General features: G+C 43.3%; 1 protein-coding gene across 1 annotated transcript in view; it reads right to left on the minus strand.

Moving 5' to 3' along the window:
* The window catches only part of LOC108546155 (homeotic protein proboscipedia), a 64,537-nt gene extending 52,522 nt beyond the window's left edge, over positions 1-12,015 (minus strand). Inside the window, exon 1 of the mRNA XM_017898096.1 lies at positions 11,487-12,015. Coding sequence (XP_017753585.1) covers positions 11,487-12,015 — 529 coding nt within the window. The remainder of the gene's footprint in view (positions 1-11,486) is intronic.
* Positions 12,016-21,678: the final 9,663 nt, after the last annotated feature.

The raw sequence follows: 21,678 nt of genomic DNA on the forward strand, positions 1-21,678 counted from the left end.
GAAAGGGGTTAATATACGTTCATATACATATAAAAGGTCTTCATACTTTATAATGAAGTTAGTTTTCTGAAGTGTAACAAAGGACTTACTCTCTCGTCATCTCTCTCTCGTCAGCTTGCTCTAAACCCTCTCGGTTGAGGTATTATAGTAAGTTATTAAGTATGGAGTCTAATATTGCAACTATTGCAAACTCAATTGCAATTTTAAGATTTTGTGATTCACAGCAAAGCGTGGAGAAATTAGGGTGATTCTTAGCAAAGGATGCACTATCGTACCCTCTCGTACCCTTTACTATTAAGCTATTATAGTAAGCTATTGAGCATCGAGTTCAATATTGCAATCTTTCATAGACTCAATTGGAGTATAAATATTCTACGATTCGTAGGAAAATTAGACGAAATTAAGGCGATTCGTAGCAAAGGGCACTCTCTCGCACCCTCTCGTACTTTTAGCTATTAAAATATTAGAGTAAGCTATTAAGCATCGAGTCCAATATTGCAACCATTCATAGACTCAATTGCAATATAAATATTCTACAATTTATAGAAATGTTTCATGAAATTAGGGCGATTCGTAGCAAAGGGTACACCTTCGTACCCTCTCGTACCCTCTCGTTATTAAGTATCGAGTCCAATATTGCGACTATTGCAAATTCAATTGCAATTTTAAGATTTTACGATTCGCAGCAAAGGGTGGAGAAATTAGGGTGACTCGTAGCAAAGGATACGTTTTCGTACCCTTAGCCATTATAGTATTATAATAAGCTATTAAGCATCCACTCCAATGTTGCACCTATCATAATCACAATATAAATATTCTACGATTCATAGAAAAATTTGACGAAATTAGGGCAATTCGTAGCAAAGAGTACTCTCTCGTACCCTCTCGTATCTTCTCGTACCCTTAGCTACTAAATTATTATAGTAAGCTATCAAGCATCGACTCCAATGTTGCATCTATCATACACTCACTTGCAACTTAATTATTCTACGATTCACAGAAAAGGATGACAAAATTATGGCGATTCGTAGTAAACATAACCTTCTTCAGTATTATCCCGTGACAAATTCATCCTACGCCGTTCCCAAAATCTTGGCTCAATTTCTCCTCTACTCGACTACCGGGTACTCCTCGAACACTGCTCGGCGTGCTATTATTTACATCTCACTAGCGCCGATCCCTCCTGATCAGATTTCCGCCGGCGTACACCCGCGATTCATCAATCTCCGACAGGGCCGGCGCAACATTTTTATCGAGCCGGGCTGATTCGCAGCGTCGGGCCGCGGCGGCGATAAAGAGGACAGAGGACGCGAATCGAAGGAACGATACCGCAGACACTTTGATCCGCGCGACAAGGCGGAAGGCGGCTGGAAGCGGAAGCGGAGACGCGAGGGTGAGCCCGGGACCGGGAAGGAAGAGGGCTGCCGGCAGCCCCACGCTTTTATGGCGGCCCATTTGGCGCAACAACGAGCGTAGAAAGTTCTTTTAGTGTCGGGCCACAGATTCCCCGGGCCGAAATATGCGCGCGATTATGGGGTTCCGGATTATCAATTTGTTATACCGTGTTTATTATTCAAGCACCACCGTTCCGGGCAGATGTGCAATACCGGGCTGTAACGCGGAATTTTTCCTCCCGATTCCTCTTCGAACGCTTGCCAAGTGTCACGTGGATAACTCCGACCACTGTTATCGTAAATTTGTTAGGGTGTTCTTTCCATTCCTAGGGTGTGTATACTGTAATTTTATTTATTTTATCCGAGTCGCTGCGTGCATTCTTTGACACCGTTTGGGGTGCATATAGGTGAGGTATTGTACTTGTTATTGGGTAGAACTTGGGACAGTGGATTTTATTTTTACAGATAGTTTTATTTTATAGTAGTGACAGAATTTCGAATCGAACGTTGTATTTCTTGTTCTGAATAATAGGTACCATAATTTGCCTGCTTATGTAATGAGCTGCTACTGTATCTAGGACCACTGGTTCTACACTTATCGATAGTATACAAGCATGGAAGATTGACAGTTTTTGGAATTATATCTTTAGTCATGATTTTTAAGATTATTGGTAGATTGGTTATTAGTTATTAGGTAATTAGATAGGTTATTGGTTATTGCATATAGTTGCTTGTTTTTATTTGCTTTTACAGGTGCTTTGTTAGTGGTATGGGTTATAAATAAATGTACCATTAACTTCATTTAATTATACCGACGATTTTATTTTTATTTATTTGGTTTTTATTTAGGAAGATAGTATGAGTAAGAGGATAATTAATATTATGTTAATTTTATATTTTATAATTTAGTTTCTCATCATGACAGTATGTAGAAGTGAAAGGAAACTTTTAATAATATAAGGGACTTGATTTATCTTCGGTGTATATAGAAAAATGAAGAAAAATTTAGAACATTGTTGACAGTATTAAGGATCAACTATAAAATATTTTATTAAATAAAATCTAATATTGTCACACGTTTGACAATTAGTTTGTACAAAAGATTTCCACTTATTTATCGTTCTATTTGTATAATATATATTACCATACAGTGAATCTATTTTTGATCAAAATATCAATGAACAGAATTTAGTCCATTAATTTTTAAATTTGTAATATATTTCATACGCGAAACTTCAAATATTTCAAAATAGGATATACATGAATTAGGCCACTTTCATAAACACTAGCATAATCGTCGGACGCCATTTCAACAGGACTCGCGTCCAGAAGGGTTAGTTTGACGAAGAAGGGGATTTAAATCGGTATCGTTGGCAACAAGAATGTTCCCGAAGTTTCGATTCGAAACTTTTCGATTCGACTTTGTACTGCGTGTGGAGGAGCAGCTGATAAGAGGGGTTCACCAGGATTTACGTCGGAGAATTGAACTATCATTGGATTTTATGACCGAACGAGTTCCCAGGCCTTCTGTTTTCCACGATTCAGCCACCCTTGCTGAATTCGGAAAAATCGAACCTCGCTGAAGGCATCCGCCACGAGTATGGTTATCGCGAGACAACCAAGCGACGATGTCTCACGAAACTGATCGATTAAATCTGGATAGATCCGAACTACCCTCGTTCTCTTCTTCGAGTGTTCAACAACGTTCGAGGAAATTCGAACCGCGGCTTTTTTCTCAAACGCCATCCTTATCCCCGGGGTTAAATACGTTCCCTGTGATATCATAGTCTTAAGAACACCCCTCTGCTTCTCTTCCTTCTTCCTCCCTCTCCTTTTTTCCCTTTCGTCGAGCAAACGCAGTGGCTTCTAAGGAGCTCGCTGGCTGGGATTTCCTAGGAGAGTTATCTCTAATTCGCCGCGGATTTACTTGCCAATGAATCTTTAAATTAGATGCTCCTCTCCTTCGGCTTTCCTCTCCCCAAGCCAGACTCCTAATCGTTCAATCACCTTTATCACGGAATCGACTGGAATCTCGTCTGGCTTCTCTTCGGGCAATCTCTGTTCCCTTCGACTCCGCGTGCCCGTTATTTCGACGTTCGCCGTACTGGTATCACTGTACTGGCTGTTTGAGATTCACTGATTTTTCGGTAACAGCTTCAACCATTTTTCTTGTCCTCAGATTTCTCGAGCGTCGAAATAGGAGAAAATAACGCAGGCTAGCTTTCAGAAAAGATAAATTGCTTTTGACATAGTCTAGCCTCTGTGGACGGTTCAACGGTTCCTTTGTTGGGTTTTGTAAAACCTAATTCAAATTTTAGTGTGTACTAATATACGTTGGATGTGATAGGGAAATTGGAAATTGGAAAAAGCGCAAGTAATTGTGAAGATAATGTCATCAATTTTTGGCATTAGTTAGGGGTGTTATATAATATGTGCAGTAGGGAGCTCAGAAATAGATTGGCGTAACAGCAAGTATGTCTTTTTTAATTGGTCAAATGTTCACTGTCGCTTATTTATAGAAACGTATCTAAGATTGACAGCCTTGTCACGTCGAGTGACACTTTCTTAGCTTCCTATAGTGAAAATAGGATTATATCGCACCCTGTGCAAATAGAATGAATAGGATATATCGAAACTAAATGAAATACAATGAGGAGTACTGAACAGAGGCAGGGTCAGTATTAAATATTTAGCAAAAGATAAAAAGAGCGGTGTTGTAACTTATTCTACTACTCTGTCAAAAGTATTGACACGAAGAGTATCGAAGACGAAATAGAGAATTCTCTGTGTCATCCTATGTTCCAAGTTACCTCTAAAATACAATACATGATTACCCCCATCAGATAACGTCGTCGTTGATCGTCAATTCACTATCAATCAGCTCACCCTCTCGCATAAAAATTATTTTGACACTATTCTGCTCTCAAATATAAACCCTGAAGTCCTACCAAATTTTCAAACATCCTTTCACCCTTTCAACCACTCCTACATAGTGTCACTAATCATTGCAACCCCGAATTTCACACTTAGACACCCATTTCCCCTAAAAGTAGCAATTAGAAGTCTTCCTACTCCAAATCTAAACTCTAAGATTCGAGCAAACTTTCAAAAATCTTCCAAAATATTATTTCCATATTAAATATATAAACACCAACTGAATCTCACATTTAGACACCCATTTCTACAAAACAATATCGATTACAACGCTATTCTCTTCTAAAGCCGAATTCTCAAATCCTAACAAATTTTCCAACATCCTGCCAATATCGAATTTCCAAAAAATCGTCCTCTATAGCACGATGAACCGTGACAGGCTTGGATCTCACACCCGAGGCTAACCCAGACATCCATCCATCCGCCTCCAAGTCTTCATCCGAAAATTTCAATTAGCAGCCTCGCCTGCTGGAGCGTTTTCCTCGAGGACGTGCTCCGCGTGCTCTTCTCCGAGGACTACCCTAGGTTCCTGCCGTGCGTCACCGTGCTCGCATTAAATTCCAATCTGGTAACATCGACGCGTTCGTTTCCGCGCTTTAGGCAAGGAAGAAAACGGGAAGGGTGGACGACGTCTGATTAGACGAGTTATTCGGCAAGGAGTATAGGTTGGGGGTTGCGGGAACCGATGATGGTTTGCTCGGTAATTCTTGCCGGATCCTGGGCGGCAAAAAACAGCACGGATCCAGCGGTGTTTTTCACGATGGCTTGTTCGAGGCGTCTCATCAGTCACGTCGCCGGCTAGCAAAGCGGAGGCGCCAGCCCAGAAGACTCTCCTTCGAAACGCCGATGTGTCAATTAATCCCTGCATCCCCCGGGATACGACTAGGCTAGAAGCTGGATTATCATTATCCTCCTTGCTATCTCCTTCCAGGATGTCCCACCCTGCCTCGAGACACCGTATCTTCCTACTCGCTCCACGGAGACGTTGCCACCCTGAGCAGTAGGCACGTTACTCGTCGTTCCCCTTGCTAATTAATATCGTCGCGATACTTGCGGTGTTTGCACGATTGTTCCTTGGGTTTAGGGGATAGGGGTGAGATGGCGGCGAGAAGAATCCCTTGGTGGAAGTGGAGAGGTGTGGGGTGACGTTTGCGAGCACGCGTGTCGAGATTCAGCGAGAGGGTGTAGGCTGACGGGTAATGAGAGAAATTTTAATTCTGGCTTTTTCTTTGGGTAATTTTTTGATTCCACTGAGTCAGATGAGTGTGTTTATCGCGATTTTGGGTTGATGAACAATTATTTGGAACTAAATTTTAGTTTGTATGACAGAGTTTAGCCCTTTGCATCAGAGAGATGAGACTTACAAGGAATGTGCAAGTCCTTTGGGTCATTGATTTGGTTGAAACTAAATTTATAATTAATAATAAATAATTATAAGGGTAACTACTCGATGGTTTTTGAGATACTTATGATTAAAGCTTTATTATTTTTAACTAGAGATTTCTTTCGAATATTTATCGACAGTTATCAAGTGGCATTGTGGCCTAACACCAACATCCGTAAATTTCCATCAACGTGGGAATTTTTGAATATCGTCATTAGATCACAACGGTACTTGATAAATATTCTAAATAAATCTGTAATTAAGGCAATAATAAAACTCTAATCAATATCTCAAAAACTATCGAGTACTTGCCCTTATAATGATATATATTCTTGAATAGAATGAGTAAATCTAAACCTACAAAGTCTCAACTAAATCTGTGACCCAAAAGACTTGCACTCTCCTTGTTAATCGTCAGTTAATAAAATTATCAAAATTAAAATAATGTAATGATACAGGAAATATTGAAATGGAACAATTAGATAATTATTTTTGTTAATTTATCAATAATTCTTTTTAATATATAATTGAGAAAAATATTATCAATTTCAGCGTAGTGAAAGAACATCTCACTGTATGGTGTCATGTCTATGATGACGCCATATTGAAATACATAAAAATGGGAAAAATTGTACTTTGAAATTGCACAATCTGACTGTACCCTTGATATTTTCGTAATCAGTATATTTTTTAATCCCATATTAATCAGGAATACTAGTTCTACCTCGTGTTTACCCTAAGATTCGTCACGTTACCCCTTCGTATTTTCTCTGTCATTCTATCCAACGTAATCCCATTTGTAAACGCGACAAATGTCCACAAATTTTAACGAATTACGAATACACTCTGCGCGTACTTTGTCATTGTTCAATGCTTCAAAGAAGCTGAATCTATTACAGTATGACCAATCACACCTGATGGTTCTCGCGAAGCATTTACAGTCCGCGATTATCTCCGCAGAATTATAGTAATAATGGAAGTAGGCTTTTTAACGACCTCGTCAGACGGGATATGAATTCCTGAAATTTCAGGCGGCTGAAAAACAATTGAAACCGTAGTCTGGTAACAGATGTTGATCAATCTGAAGGAACTCGAAATCATTGTGTTGTTAGATTTCCAGATTGTCTGAGGCTTGACAATGCCATGCTTGACACTTCGTCGTTCCTTCGCGACGTTTTCTTGCTGCTTAATTATGGCAATGGAGTCACGTAGAGACACAGACGGTGACGATGTACTAACGAGGGAAAGTCCTGCGGGGAAAAAACGGGAAAGTGCACGACGGAATTCATTTTCTTAGAGGAATGCAACAATAGTAATAGAAGCAACCCTTTAACGACTTATGCGATCTTCTATTCAACCCTTCTCTGTCTGTTACATCTTTTATATGGAAACTCTACATCCCAGAATTTTCAAAACTCAATTATTTATTAACACTCCTTCGTTTAGTATTATAAGAATTCAAGGAACTCAGAATTTCTTTTCGTTCTCGATTATTTATCGATAAACCTTCCCACGAGGGCACAAAAATTTAATACGGAGATTCGTAGAGTCTTTGGTTCGACGAATCTGTGTAATTGTCTTTAGTATTTCATATACTAAAATAAAAAATACAGGTTCTCTTAGAAAATCGTAGGAGGAAAAGCTTGCAGTGTCTTCTTATTCAGCTTGTAATTCACTTCATCTTCCATTTTTAACCCTCCACGTCTTAAAATTCAGTCAATTCTGTTATTTATTTATAGAATTTCTTATAAAATCATATTCTTTTGTCTTCCAATTCATAGTTCACTTCATCTATTGCACATTTTATATCTTGGAATCCTCTCTACTCGGTTATTCACCAACAAAACCACTTAGAAAATCAGAAAACCTATAGAATTATCAGTTTCTTCTGTTTTTTGTTCTTCAGTTCATAGTTCACTTCATCTGCCACACACTTTATATCTTAGAATTCCCTCTACACAATCATTCACGAACAAAACCACCTAAAAAATCAGGAAATCCAATGAATTGTTAGTCTTTTCTGTCCTTTGTTTTTCAGTTCATAATTCACTTTATCTACCGCACACTTTATATCTCAGAACCCCCATTACTCAACTATTCACCAACAAAACCACCTAGAAAGTTAGGAAATCCAAAGAAATCACAGTTTCTTCTCCTTTATTCGCAATCCATCACTACAATCAACCACTAATTAACAAAATTCTCTCATATATCCCAAAAACTCAGTCTCTTCGCATTCAACTCGTGATCCACTTCATCTTCCACCCCTATAATATCTTAAAATTCCCTGCACTCAACAGTTCATCAACACAACTCTTCATAAAATCAGAAAAACTCACAAACACAGTCTTTTCTCAATCAACTCGCGATGCACTTCATCATCCACCCCTTCCACATCTTACAAATCCCTCTACTCAACTGTTTACAACAAAACCTGCCACAAAATCATGCAAACCCCGAAAACTCAGTCTTTTCTCACTCAACCCTCGATGCACTTCAACCTTCACCCCCTCCACGTCTTAAAATCCTCTCGCAGCGCGTCGGGTGATCGCGAGGGGGTGTCCAGCGCGACGATAAGGTCCAGCGAGAGAGGGTTCGAAGGCAAAAGGCCAGTAGGGAGAGCAAAGAGAGAGAGAGAGTCGGAGCCAGCCGACGACGAAGAGAGGATCGGTGGCAGAGAGCGGGCCGCGTGAGTTATGGCCGTCCCGACGCTCTCTCCCGTTGGCCCTGGGCTCAATTTACAGATGATTCCGCGTGTTACCGCCTGGCCAACGGCTGGTTAACCTTCCTGCCGAACACTTAATCTTCCGACGTGTCCCGCGACCGAATCGGCCCGCGACTTTCCACGGATAACCGAGCCGACGACGGAGCAACGGCCTCGAGATAAATGGAAACAGAGCACGGTGCCCGTTTTGGCCCCGTTTCGCCCATAAACTTCTGGCCACCCCTTTGATCGCGCTACCGGCGCGCGACCTTGCGTCCAACGACCGCGCCAGGCTTAGATTTATTGGTCCTCGATGGGACGACAATAGCCAACAAGTTGCTGGGAAATGGATCGCGATTCTGCTCTGCCCACCATTCACCGTGTCACTGTTTATTGAGAGAGCAGGGTTTGACAGTGGTCTGACCTTTGACGCGGAGGATCAGAAAATGGCGGATTATTGTTGCTTAATTTCACGCGGCCATCGTTCTTCGGTCAGCCATCTTGCGTGACAGTCAAGAGTTCCTCGTGACCGTGTTATTTTCACATAGATCACGTGCAATAATATTTTATAGACAAATTAAGTGTTCAAATAACCGTTTTGACACTTTGGATCCAAGATTCTGTACTCGACGATACGCTTTTGGCACTTGTTTTCGCGATTTCTCTTCCAGTAGGGGAAGAAAATAGTTAATAATGGGTAATCAACGGTGGGAAAGTAGTTGGTGTTTATTTTTCCAATTGGCCAACTCCATGGAACCGGAAAGTAAAAGTTTATTTGAGATATAAAGGAGTGGAATGTCAATCGAGTACTTTGGCAGTGAAGTTTCAGGGAATTCTAAGTGCGGAATTAATTGCTCTAGTTTGTGAACGAGTCATATGTATATTTATATGACATGTCTACTAACACGTTACAATATAGTTGCAAAGACAATCGAAAATAAGATCAGAAGACACGAATGCGCAGTAATACAGTCGGTATAACGTCGGAACCTACGTATTTTGGGACAATATTGTAGTTAACGAGTAATTCAAGATGGCGGGATTTTGTTACTCACGGAACCAAGTATGATACACAGTTTTATACCGGTTTCCACTATGAATACAGGATAACTCGCGTAATATCGCAGACATGGTACCAAAATAATGCCAAAATGACTTGTTCTTGCGAGATATTGACACTATCTTGAATTCTTTTACCGAAATACGTAGACAAATGATACTTCATAAAATTCTTCGTTCATTTTATCGTTTACCAGTCATCCAGGCAGTCGTGACAGGTAAATACGAAGGAAAAGTCAAGTTCCATTAGCAGTTTTCAAAGGAAACTGGACGTGCAGAGACTCAGCGACGTCAGGCATCGAAGACCAGCGTGTCTAGCAATTCCATTAATTAACCAGGACGACGCGATGACACCTCGTCAGTTACACCTCGCGATATCGATGCTCGAGCGCAACGCGATACTTGGACGTTACTCCACTTCCGGTTGCGCAAGCCGAAGACCGCCACAGGAAATTGCGTGAACCGTCGAACGGCTGCTCGATAACAGTTTCTCCTCTTGTGGAGCCTTGCACGAAGATCCCAATCAAGCACCATGGCTGCCGAGGATGAAAAAGCACCGCGGGTAGCAGAAGCGCGCGAACCGTGACCCCGGCAGCGCGCGTCATTATCATTAAACCATCCGCAAATGTTCAGCAGCCTGGCCAAAAAGCTAATCGACGTCGACCGAGACCTCGAGCAAACCAGAACGAATGTGGTCGAAGACACGGGATTCCGAATTCACCGCGGCCTGTGACACGACTTAGCCCCGGAAGACGATAATTCATCCTCATTGAAAGGGTTCTAGGAGGGCCCGCATGTGCTGGCCATCGGTCTATCGATTGTCCTCGGCGACTCACGTTCCGCCGGACGATACATCATAATTTGCCGGCGAATGTTTACGAATGCTTGGGAAACGCGCGGTTTTCGCACGTGACGAGGCCCAGATGCCGGCCCGCCGAGGAAAAGGAGTGGCTGCTGGCTGTCATTAGCCGTCGGACAACGGACACCCCGTGGTGAGCCGCAATGTGTCGCCGGACCACGTCCTACGCCAGCTATGAACGCACACCAAGAGAATCCTGGCGTTAATTGACTCCGAGGACGGTAGCCTCGTCGCCATTTAGCCAGTGGTCGAAACGAATCGTTCCTCAATCGTGTAGGCTTGGACTTCATGCTCATTGGTGACGCGGCTAGAGTAGGTGCACATAGGGGTAGTTTCTCGGCGATTCGGCAAGAATGGGATTTCGAGGACTGCTCGCACTCGTGTTTACGAGTTCTCGTCCCGTAATTGATTTATGTCCCGCGATTGTGGACGATTAGACGTCCTGTCCGGTGAATAGGAGGTTGATAGATGCTGACGAATGACGGATCGCTGATCTTTCTCCAATGACTGTTGGCCGTACAACGAGATGCTCGTTGCCGTAGCAAAGGGGTGATTTCGAGATTCATTGGTTCGTAGCCATCGATTTTCAGGAGGGTTGAAAGTTAATGCACAGTGCGTGTATCGTTGATTGGGTAGCGAAGAGGAGCGTTGAGAATAATTTTTAATCGATTATAGTTCCGCAGAGAGGTCGCAGAGTTGGGGGGTAAGAACGATAATCGTTCGTGGGTACACGTCGAATTCTATGGACCCGCGTTAATTGAGTCGAACGTTCGTCGGGCTACCCTTACAGCGCGACTGGGACCGAGCGAACCCCTGAATCATATTCTAGGGTCCCCTAGTAATTCACGACGAGACTTACATGGCAGAGAGTAATTTCGTCTCCCGATTTTCGCGTGGGATGTCTTCCAGATCCATTTTACAACTCGTATCAATTAAAATTCAAAGAGCAGGATTCCCAAATACGTCACCCCTTTAGGGACATAAAAATCCCTAGGATTAATTATCTATGTGCCTCCTGTTCCCTTTACGTTTCAATTTTCTGCCATTATTATATCTCAATTTCGACTCGTATCAACCATAAATTCTTCGTTTACTCTGATTCTCTGTCGAAACTTCTCCCCTAACCTCTCCCCCAACCATAAGACCGCTTACCTTGCTGGTTACTCTTCCTCGTGGTCTTCTTCTCCTTCATCCACGGATACTCGGGCACGTTGACGGACGGATCGGCGACCCCGTGAGGATCCATCATCGAATGGTAGCCAGGATGATGGGATCCAGGGCTGATGGATCCTCCGGTTCCCGGCGAATGCTGGAGACTAGCGTCACCGGCCAGCTGGGGCAACGCGGTCATGAACTCCGCCATGGAGGGCTGGCTGTTGATGAAGCCGGTCTCCGCGGAGCCGCATGTCGGGTCCATGGCTGGATGATGGGTCCCGTGCGGGGGCAGCCCGGCCGGGGCACCTGCCCCCGCGGCCACCGTGGCCAGCCAGAAGCCACCCCCTCCGTCGTTCGCCAGGACGGGTGTCGTCGGCCTCGTCTTCACGCTCGCGACCTCCTTGCCCGCGTGGACCAACGCCTCGAGCTGCCTTCCGGCTGGCTGCACGCTGCCGGGACCGCCTAGCCGCGTTGGGTCCTCGCGGTCTTCTTCCTGGTACGACAGGAGCTGTTGCTTGCCGCGCATGGAACGAGGATCCTCGTTCTGGTCCCTCGACCTTTCGCGTTTCCAAGATCGATAGATAAAGACTGGACTTGGCTCGCGTAACTAGAGTCTAAACGCCTCGCTGTGACGAACGAGTTTAGTACAGCCTCGACCCCGTCATCAGGGTACGCGAGAACGACGTTGCACCTTGAACGAACTGCATGCAGCGACTCAAGTCGCACTGGAGTTTGAGCATACACCACGAGTCATAATCCCGGACTCACTATCCACGAATATCCCGCCGTGAGCTGAGCAAGGACCCGGCCAGGTCGACTCGCACCAGCGACGACAGCTGGCGGTTCCACTTGGTTTATTCACCGGGCCATATCTCAGCGAGTTCACTGGATCGAAGCACGACGGCGCACAGAACACTCGCAGGTCCGCGGAAACGCACCCCGACTAGCACCCAGCCACAACGGGTCCCGCGGCCGAAGCACAAACGCGGAAGCACACTTTCACAGAGATCGGTAGATCGATGGACGTCGCGGGAGATCGGCACGAGAGAGTGGCGCGCACCGGATCGCGTACTCCGCGGCTACCAGGAGCGTCCCGATCGGCCGGAACCCAGGCAGGCAGGCAGGCAGGCTGGCTGGCTAGGCAGGCGAGCCAGCGATCGCGATGTACACTTGCCGAGTGACGTGGTGGAGGAGGAGAAGGAGGTGGAGGTGGAGGTGGTACGAGAAGGGCGACGCCGGAGAGGCGAACTGGCCGAGAGAGAGGTTGCACGACCGAATGGAGGAAGAGAGAGAGAGAGTGAGAGAGAGAGAGAAAGAGAGAGAGAGACACGGAAGATAGGAAGGGGTCGAGGATCCAGCTCGATGGTGGCGGAAACAGGGTGCACCAGGGACGAAGGAGGAGACTGGAAGGAGAACCAGAGGAGAGAGAGACTCTCGCGGTGACTTCCACTCGAGGCCGGCACCCTGACGAATTCCACGCCGGTCTTTTTCGCTTCTCCAATGTTCTCCGTGGCGTGTCTCTGTTGTTACTGCTGTCTCGTTTCCTCCGTCGAGTAGGGGGGCCTCGGCTGGCGGCCGAGGGGTCGCGTCACTCCGCGTCGAGCGTCGACTCTCTCTCTGCGTGCCACCGGGCTGCGGAGCGTCACGTGACCGCGCGCTAGTAGAACGAGTCGACCAATGGGGCGACGGTATCGCAGCGGCGGAGGCACAGCCCTCCGGCGTCGTAGGCGGGCTGGTCGCTGCGAGGTCTGAGGGCACGGAACCCGACAGGGTACGACGCCAGGCACCGGAGCCGAGCGGTGTGCTCGCCGTGGCGCGGCAGTGCGGCCGGCCGACTCTCTCCTGTTCGCTGCCACGACCACGAGGCCGACTTGGGCGGTCATGGATTCCGGCGCAACTGTGGGCGGGACGCGCGAGCGCGCCGCTTCCGACGACCCGCCACGTGGAGGGGAAGTTCTCACGTGCTCGGCCACGCGGTCCCACTTCCTTCGGGGGAACGGCCGAGGAGAAGGTAAAGATCCGACTGCTCGATGGATGGCATGGAGTTGCGTCTGTTCGGTGAAATAGATTCTTGGCATGTGGATGCGGATCGTGAGTGGCAAAGATCGTGGAACGTTACGGAGTACGCTTGGTACAGCATTTTCTAGTGAGTTTCCACACGCTCGAAAGTGGCTTTGGATGTTTGTAGAGAGCTCGGGCTTGTGGATGTTGCGATACGTGAATTTTTTCTCATCGACGTTGTTTTGTAGTCGGGAGTTTGCTATTAGAGTAGCGTCTCGATGGTACACGATTTCCGTCTTTTGGGACAGTTTTGGTTGATTGGAGAACGGAGAAGGTAAATGAACGAAGATTCGAAGACGTGGAGGATCGGGACACTTACCTGCCTCGATAATGGTCGCGATGCGGACCCGTCGTGCGTCCGCTATCGAGGCACCACTGTAACCGTCTGATTTCCCTTTCGTCGATAATCTAAAAACGCCAACAACGTTGTTCTAGGAATAAATTCACAGATACTTCGAATTTTCTTCTTCCCGAAACCGAATCTTCGATTACGAGATACTTCTTACTCCAAAAGTGTGCCACAGTTACTCATCGATGGAATACAAATATTTTCGGAGTGCAGAGCGTTGATGGTACGCATCGGCCATTGATTGGTCGCTCAAAATCGTGTCAAAACGGAAGAATATCCAAAAAATTGGATAAAAAATGATGGGTGGAAGCGGTTTATGCAAAGAGGCTCATTCATAATTCAGGAAACGATGGTGCAAGGTTTCGCGTGACCCAGACATTCCTTCGATCGCTGAATGTGCCGAGAAAATCGTTGGGAATTTTACGAGGGTAGTAAATTCGATAGTGGAGTCAGGGATGAAACGGTGGATGTGACGTTGTAGCTACGGTTTCCGGCCGATGGGGGCGCCGGCTGCTGCGACTTGCCATGGGGCAGTTTTGATGACAGATTACCCCGATCCGCTTTGTGGAGAAGCTCTCATTTAGACAGCCGGTTTGATCGAAAACTTTGCCACCGTTTCGCCCTGGCAAAAAATTCGTGCCACTACCCTCGTTGCGCGATGCACCCTGCAACGTAGATCAATCGCTCGTAACTTCCTCTTTTCTTTCCTTCTCTTGCGTCGCAGACGCCTTTCAATAATATGCATTTCCTCGGGCTGCTGCCAATCGTGTTACGAATTCAGGTGTGGGGACCTTTCGCAGGAAAAAATGTGATAGATCGCTGGGCGGACGTGAAATCACGTTTGGACTCTTGTTAACCTGATTTGAAGATTTATTTAGGGAGCAATGTAGATTCGGGAGTGGATCTCTAGTCTCTGAAAGGGTATTTCTTGTCAATAGACTCTTATACTGATTATAGCGATTTTTCAACTTTTCTTCTTACACCATGCTTGATATCGTTAAAGGGGTTGTAACGCAAAGGAATAGCAGTCAGTGGAAACGGTGGAAAAACTGTATAGATCTTTATTGAACGGGCGAACAGTTAGAAACCCTGTTTAGGGCCACGCAGGTCACAGGACGTCTTCAGAAAACAGGAGACAAAAGATAAAACACAGAGAAAGGGATCGCCCCCACATCGCTAGGATGTAGAGTTTACTTTATTGCTTAGTTTTTACTGCAACAGATATAATTACCAAGATTCTATCAAATAATGGAAAGATTGCATTTGTAGAAGGAAATACCACGGTTACTTTGATTTATTTGACAGTGTAAGGGAAAAGGGTAAATAAAATCGTTTAATACTGTATATTTACAAATTTTTGTAATATTTCTTTGAAAATTGCTGCTGACTACTATCTCTTCTCTGTCGGGATGTCATATCTGAGTTTATTTACTTGACAATCTCAACAGCCGCGGTTGGATAGTCACATTAAGCCTATTTGCTGTCAAAATTTTCACGGTGCACTTAAAGAATCTCGCGAAATACCGTCAAATTTTCGAAAATCGCTAGTCTATACCACTTCCTGGCATGCTACAGCCCTGGAAAATTTTATTCTACTGTTTTCAAAATCCCAAAAATTCCCACGCACGATTTCATCGCGAACGAACAGTCTCCCGCGAGATCTACGCTCTATAAAATTGATCCACGCCACGCGTACGCGTATCGAATCGCGGCAGCGGGTAAAAATCGAAAATTTTCGGTACAGAGAGAGAGAGGGAGAGAGAAAAAGAGAGAGAGAAAGAGAGAGAGAGATCGGAAGGGCGACAGCCGAGAGTCGCAACGCGAACGAGGGCGCGGATGGCTGAGAGAGGAGAACGAGTGCGAGAGAGCGCGAGAGGGAGGCGAGCAGCCGCCACATCTGCCGCCAGATTTAACTATACATTACAGACACACGATATGTCAAAGTCCTATACTTCATATCGACTCCGCCATTTATTAAAAGTTTCATCGCGCGCACCGTGCCGCTCCGACCCCTTCTTTCTAGCGAAAGAATATAGGAAGGATGCTCGAAATATACGAACGAAAAGTTCTTCCAAGGAGGAATATGGCCGGGGATGCAGGGGGTGGCGGATCTCCGAGACTCCCGGGACTATGGGGATCCTTCTTTCTCCGATCGATTCGAAATTCCGATTTCTTAACGCGTCCTGACTGCTGGCTACCAGTTTCTGAATTTTTATACACCATTTTCAGATTTCTCTTCTTATATTCTCTATTATTTATTATTCTCTATTATCTTCTCTATTATTTCTCTTTTTCTCGAATTTTTCAGGGCAACTTTTGGCGGATGCTTTTCTTTGTTGTTTCAATAGCGAATTTTTTGGTGGATTTTGTTTTAATATTTTAAATCGAACGTAATTGTCATCGAATAAGTTCCTAGATCAGTGATGGGTGATTCGCAGTCAGTCATTTGATTGGAGTTTAATTATACTTGCACTACGATTTAATTATTGTACATCGCAGTGGTATCAGATTTTGGTTGACCACTATATATTTATTTATTTATTCCACGCGTGGTAAAATTAGGTGAAAGTTTTGGAAATTATTCGAATATTGTGGATGTTATTATTTACCAGGTTAAATATTTTCAAATAATTGCTATCATTTTTTAATAATATCGGAAATTTCATTAAATTAAATGTTTCTTATTAATATTTGCCATAGGAAATATATCTACCTAATTTACCGAAATCTGGATTAGGAAGATTTATTGTATTTAAGTATCTAAATTTTGACATGCCCGGAAATGAAGACTTAGGACTATCTCAAATGGTAATAAATATTCTCCATTTGAAAATTTGCTTTGGGAGAATTTAAAAAATCAATCTCTATTTTTGCCCTTTTTATTCCTCGCTCGTTTTACATTTGGGGGGGGGGGGGGGGGATTTGCTTAGTACTTACAACCTATCTACTAGGTAATTCTACGACGTACTAGCAAGTTTCCTACAATGTCTTTTAAACGATTAAAAAAGAATCTACCCCTTTTGTTAAATTTCGGAACCCACCTAATAACCTTTCAATAAATTTCCTAGAACGTTCTTTACAAAATTATATAAAAGAGAAATCTTCCCCTTTTATCAAGGTTTAAACCTACCCAAAAATCTTTCAGCAAATTCCCAAGAACGTTCTTTAACTTTTGCACTCCTTCGTCGAATGTGACTCGACATTAGTTTCTATCACAGGAACTCCTTCGACATTTTTCGATTCTTTATTTACCGAACAAGAGAACAGAAAATAAGTAACTTCATCAATCACAACAATGTTTGAGATCTATATTTAATAAAACGAGTAAACAAAATTTTTTAAAATAAGTAGCAGTCGAGAAACAGTGGGGTAAAGTAAATTTCGAACAAAATACTTAAAATAGTAGAAAGCTATTGGTAACCAAATTGAAAAATAATTCGGAGTACAAAGGGTTAGAAAATAAGGAAAGAAAAGAAATCCACCCGTTTTGTCAAGGTTCGTAGGATATTTTTTGACAAAAGGTAGGAAAAAATCTATTGGTAACCAAATTGAAAAATAATTCTGAGTGCGAAGGGTTAGAAAATAAGAAAATAAAAGAAGTCCATCCCTTTTATCAAGTTTCTTAGGATATTTTTTGGTAAAAATCAGGTAAAAATCTATTGATAACTACATTGAAAAATATTTCGGAGTGCGAAGGGTTAGAAAATAAGAAAAGAAAAGAAGTCCACCCCTTTTGTCAAGTTTCTTAGGATATTTTTTGGCAAAAGGCAGAAAAAAATCAGTCTTCTTCACCAAGAATTTTCGAAAGCAATAGGTCCAAAGGAACTCCCATCGACACCGTCTCTGCCCCCTTTTTTGCAGAAAAAATGTGCTCTTTTTGCAGCAACGCCGCGTGCTGGGATCCGCGAGAGCGTTCGCGCTTATCTTATCTCGAGCAAGCTTAATACTAGAAAAATGGGAGATTCCAGGCGAGGCCCCTTTTTACGGTACTGGAATTTCTGTCTGTCAGTTCTCTCCGTTTCCTCCGGCTGCCGCCGATTGCGAAATGAAGTTTTATATTAAGCTTCGACTTTCCTCTCGCTTCGCTCCCTTCCTCCCTCGTCCTCGCCCTTTCCCCTCTCCCTCCGTGCACCCCCGCCCGTCTTTTTCCTCCGGCCCACCCACCGCACCCCGCGCACCCCTTATATATTTACGTACCGATAGATCGTTATGTCGGCGTTTGCATATATATTGACACCGTCACCCCTCCCGCCAAGATGCCTAATATATAGGCTATCGAGTGGCATAAAGAGACCCGTGTATACTACCTTCAACCCCTTTTTTTCAATATACTCCACAGCCATTTTGCTGCTCCAGTATTTCCTCTTACGTAAAGATACTTTTCAATTGTGCAATTTCTCGCGTTTTTCGACATTTCCAAAGTACCGTTCGAAACTCAGATAATTCGAAGATGAGTTTAGCTTAGGTTCGTAAGATTTTGTATAAACACGTGGGATTTCATGTGTGTCGATTTTCTTCTATGCTTGCACATTTTCGTGCTAACCCTTTGCACTTCAGTCACCATTAAATCAAATTTTGAAGATCGATATTAATTAATACGTCAAATTTAAGATTATATAATTGTGTGCGAGGTATCGAAATCAAATGATTCTACGTGTTAATTATCATACGATTTCTTACTTACTGCACGAAAGAATATCCTCAGCTTTATAGCAGAAAATCTTTGATCTTTTATTCTTCTTTTTAACAATTTTTTTCTTTAATTATAATTTATTTCATGTTAACCTTGTTGAGAATTTTTACAATTTTTGTATTAAATGTTTGTTGTACCTCTTTTAATTTATGGGCGATTATTATTACATTTTACGTATCTTTTGATTGCGTCGAAGACTGTAAAATGGAGCATCTAATATTTATATTAGAGCGTAGTTAATTAAATTAATAGTAATCGAGGATTCGCACGTCATTACTGCGAGTGATTCAATTATTCTCACTCGAGTCAGCAATACAAATTTCAGAATAATTTTTCTTCATAAATACGTTAATTAGTTAAAAGGGCCGGAACCGGAAGCTTTGTTTCGACTTCGACTTAGCCGAGAGCATGGCCGCGGGTCAGGGTCGAAAAACGATTTCCCGCCAGTCACATCCGCCATTAAAAATAAACCATCTTTCGTCGCCATTTTAGCGTGCACGGTCTGCGAGCGGGGCTCGATCTGTCAATCACCGGATCACCGAAACGAGTCCTCTAAGGGAAGCTTTCGCCCTTCGTCCACGAAACACGACTCCCCACCAACCCTTCGAACTTTTTCCTCCTCGACGTCCGAGGTAAAAGCGAACTCGTTAAAGACTCCAAATAAAATCCTCCCTTCCCCTGCACCCCTTCTGTGATCGCAGGAAACGTTGCAGTCGCTTCCTTCCTTCGAATTTCCTGCCACTGTCATCCCTTTTCGTCAAGGGTGGCATTGTCCCTGTGAATAATTTTTTAGCGAATTCTAATATTTTTGAGAGTCGAATTTTATGTTTCCGATCTTCGAATTTTCAAATCTTTTCTTTTTATCTAGGGGTCTATGATATTTAGGGGTAATTCACAGGCACAGAGATGTGAATAATTCGTGGAAATTTTGTCATTTAGAAGGATTACGTTTTATTGCCAATTTTAATACTTTATTGACCGGCAATTTTACACAGAAACTATGTCATGTCACCGGCTATTATTTTATAATCCAATCTTCAAAATCACTTTTACACGTAATATTCTATAGATAATGCAAGTGCAATGACGAGTTAACTCGTCATCGGTCAACAATGTGTTAATATTTAGGAAAATTGTATTTCAAGTTATTTCTGTCATAATATTCGACCAAGTATTTCAAGTATCATATGGGAGATTGCGAATATTTATTAAAGATTGGGATATTTAATAAATTTTAAAAACAATTATTACAAATTTCAGGATTTTTATTCAAATCTTGCAAAAGATACGTTTAAGAATATCGAGTAATATTTTTCGTCACGATCGGTGGATAGAAATTGCGATGAGAAATTTGCGAGAAATACGGTGGAACGTTCGCCAGTCATGGTGAAGCGTCAGGTCAGGAGAAATCTCTGTGAGGAGGGCTGGTAGGAGAAACTGTGGCGAAACTCGGGCAGAAACGTCTAGTCGCGGCGCGTATCAGCGGCGGCCAGGATATAAGCAAATTAAACATGCATAATTAAAACGAAATAGCGACGTTCCTTCCTAGGACCTAAGGCGAGGAAGGTCCTCGTAGCAACATCTGGCCGCTATGAAGTATAAAGAGGCATGCGATATCATCCGCAGTGAATGCTTAATTAAAACCTCAGACTCCGGCACCGAGCTTCCCCTAGTCGCTCGCTAATCGCAAGAACTGCCACTCCCGTTCAACCGGGACCATCCTCTGTCTTTCCCATCCCCGTTCTTCCGTCACGCGATTTCGTCTCTTTTCTACCCCAGCCTTCGTCGATTCGGTACACAGGCTTCGGTTAGAGACGAAAAAATCGAGAGGAAGGTTAGCGAAGGGGTGGTCGCGTTTACGACCCCATCTACAGGTTTTTTGGACAGTGCTCGGTGTATCGATAGTTAGGGATTATATCGGTTTCTTGGACGACGTCGATTTCGTTTTATTTCGACACGTAGCAGGGTTTTGGGCAACCAATTTAGGCTAAAGAATGTCAATATTGAGGAAAATTATTAGTCCTGTATTTTAACGGGAACGATAATTATTTTTATATGGTGATGATTACTATGTAACTATTTAATGTAGTATAGTAGTAGTTGTCAAGCCTTCTTATGATAGCCATATCAGAAGTAGTCGAAAGCCATATGTCAAAAGATCAGTGAATGAAAGAAGAACCCCAGAGAAAATAATATGACAGGAGATGTTGACAAGTTATAAAATACAAATTGAATTTTTAATGAAAGATTTAAATATAATTATTTATCTCTTAGTAGCTTTAATACTAATTAATTGACAGACAAGATTGCTCTTCATTTGTCATTTAATTATTAACTTACACAAATTACAAGGAATCCTGCTGTAACAATAAGAACTAGGGAGTCACTCAAGCATCTAAAAGGTCTACGACTTGAACACCTCTATAATAAAACACCCCTAAATAAATAAGCACGCACCATGATTATCTCAATAAAAATAGAAATTAATTTTTCCAAAATCATCTGCAAGTTATCACTTACTACATAGGAACAAATTCTAGGACTGCAAAATCTAGAGTTCCATAATATACAAATCCAAAATACAGGAGTACACACCATGGCTATCTCAACAAAAATAAAAATTAATTTTTCCAAAGTGAACTACATATTGTCAACAACTCCAAAGCAAAGAATTCGAAAACCGAAAATTCTACCCTCCAATTCCTCCACCATCTGTGATATTAAAACACAGTAGCCACTTTCCAAAGACAAACAGATCGTCAGCCCGACACCTCGATGAACACGTTCGATCGAGGATCTATCCATCGGGCGATTCAGCAAGTCTTATCGTTGCTCATCCCGGGAGAGCAGCGGTCTGCCTGAGCTCCTTCTCGGGGGTGACTGTTACAAAAGAGAGGGATCTCCCCGCGAGAACACCGCCCTGGAACAAATCTACCCCGGAGGTATACAGGGCAGGTCTAGGGCCGACACTTGGCGCAAATTGCCCCAGTAAGTGTAGTGCATTAATCTTTGGTTTGGTTTGCTCTCGGCCACCGCGTGTGTTGCGGTGGCCGCGTTCCTCTCGTAAACCCTCGACACGCCGCACA

Source organism: Eufriesea mexicana, unplaced genomic scaffold (genome assembly GCF_001483705.2).
Source record: "Eufriesea mexicana isolate 0111107269 unplaced genomic scaffold, ASM148370v2 scaffold611, whole genome shotgun sequence".
Classification (NCBI taxonomy): domain Eukaryota; kingdom Metazoa; phylum Arthropoda; class Insecta; order Hymenoptera; family Apidae; genus Eufriesea; species Eufriesea mexicana.